Genomic DNA, 2,008 nt, shown 5'->3' on the forward strand with positions numbered 1-2,008 from the left:
AACTTTCTCCCATCTCCTGACTGCATCTCTGGAGCTCAGCCACAGTCATCTTTGGGTTCTTCTGTATCTCTCTCACCAAGGCTCTTCTCCCCCGATAGCTCAGTTTGGTCGGACGGCCAGCTCTAGGAAGGGTTCTGGTTGTCCCAAACGTCTTCCATTTAAGGATTATGGAGGCCACTGTGCTCTTAGGAACCTTAAGTGCAGCAGAAATTTTTTTGTAACCTTGGCCAGATCTGTGCCTTGCCACAATTCTGTCTCTGAGCTCTTCAGGCAGTTCCTTTGACCTCATGATTCTCATTTGCTCTGACATGCACTGTGAGCTGTAGGGTCTTATATAGACAGGTGTGTGGCTTTCCTAATCACATCCAATCAGTATAATCAAACACAGTTGGACTCAAATGAAGGTGTAGAACCATCTCTGGGATGATCAGAAGAAATGGACAGCACCTAAGTTAAATATATGAGTGTCACAGCAAAGGGTCTGAATACTTATGACCATGTGATATTTCAGTTTTTCTTTTTTAATAAATCTGCAAAAATGTCAAAAATTCTGTGTTTTTCTGTCAATATGGGGTGCTGTGTGTACATTAATGTGGAAAAAAATGAACTTAAATGATTTTAGCATATGGCTGCAATATAACAAAAAGTGAAAAATTTAAGGGGGTCTGAATACTTTCCGTACCCACTGTACATCCTTAATTGCATACTTTGTTTATACGTTTTTAAAATAAATATGACCGCACATGTGGGGTGTAACACAATGCTACCGTCTGTATCCATTTGTCACAAAAACATCCGTATTCAGTTTTATACCAAAAGTTGGCCAGGCTTTAGTATCACATCATGAGGTAAAACAAACACCTGTGCAACATCAGTCAAGACCTGCACTGAACAAACTGCAAAACATTTAATTTTGGCTGGATCTTGCCAAATATCCATGAGAAATAAACTCAAATCTAAGCACATCTCCATTTTTTATTTATAGCTTCTTTGTGGTAAAATGCATCGATCGAGTGACATCTGAAGGGGGAGGGGGAGTTTGAATATTACTGCAAATATTCAGACAGTTTTTTCCATATCTGCTCAGAGCGTATCATCCGTGCATATCCAAATGATATATCTGTATTTGTTCACACTCCTACTGTATTCATTCTACTCCTAAGACAGTGAAATCCACTACCCACCTGGAAGCATGTGGGTCCTGGTTTGCCAGGCGGTATATCAGCTTGATAGTAGACTTTAAGTTCAGGCACCACAGCGATGACAGTCTTGATGACAAGTGCGATGATGTCCGACCATACCTTCTTGATATCTACACCTTTAGCTGCCAGCCTGTACAGCACACTGGAGAGAGTGCGCTTGCTGCCTGTGTTCTGGCTGTCTGAATGGACAAAGTTGCCACTGTGGACATTGAGGGAGTAGTTTGTCAGGTGCATGAAGACATGGCTCAGATTCTTCTGGCATGGCTCCTTTAGTCAGAATAAAAATGACAGTGTAAAATAAAGGTATGTGTCATGGTATCAAAGCAAATTAGCAGCTGCAAAGTAAACCTGTCGGCATCATTAGCACCTGATGTTCTCACCGCCATCTTCAATCTCTCCCTCAGCCAGAGCATCGTTCCCAACTGCTTTAAGACCACAACCATCGTCCCCCTTCCCAAGAAGAGCCCGGTCACCTGCCTGAATGACTACAGGCCAGTGGCACTCACCGCAATTATTATGAAGTGTTTTGAGAGACTGGTGCTGGCCCGCATTCAGAGCAGTATACCGGACACCCTGGCCCCCCTGCAGTATGCCTACCGGCCCAACAGGGCCACCTCAGATGCCATCGCGGCTGCACTCCACTATTCCCTTTTTCACCTGGAAAATTGAGACTCCTACATCAGGATACTCTTCACTGACAGCTCCGCCTTCAACACAGTTGTCCCCCACAAACTCACCCACAAACTGTCCACACTAGGTCTGCACCCCACCCTCTGTGACTGGCTCCTGGACTTTCTGACTGGCAG

General features: G+C 44.3%; 1 protein-coding gene across 2 annotated transcripts in view; it reads right to left on the minus strand.

Annotated features, from left to right (window-relative positions):
• ttll11 (tubulin tyrosine ligase-like family, member 11) overlaps nucleotides 1-2,008 on the minus strand; it is a 20,057-nt gene that overhangs the window by 9,223 nt on the left and 8,826 nt on the right. For both annotated transcript variants that reach the window (XM_020619515.1, XM_020619517.1), the window contains exon 6: nucleotides 1,185-1,469. In XM_020619515.1, the coding sequence (XP_020475171.1) occupies nucleotides 1,185-1,469 (285 nt within the window). The remainder of the gene's footprint in view (nucleotides 1-1,184; nucleotides 1,470-2,008) is intronic.

The sequence above is a fragment of the Monopterus albus genome, unplaced genomic scaffold (assembly GCF_001952655.1).
Source record: "Monopterus albus unplaced genomic scaffold, M_albus_1.0 scaffold221.1, whole genome shotgun sequence".
Lineage (NCBI taxonomy): Eukaryota > Metazoa > Chordata > Actinopteri > Synbranchiformes > Synbranchidae > Monopterus > Monopterus albus.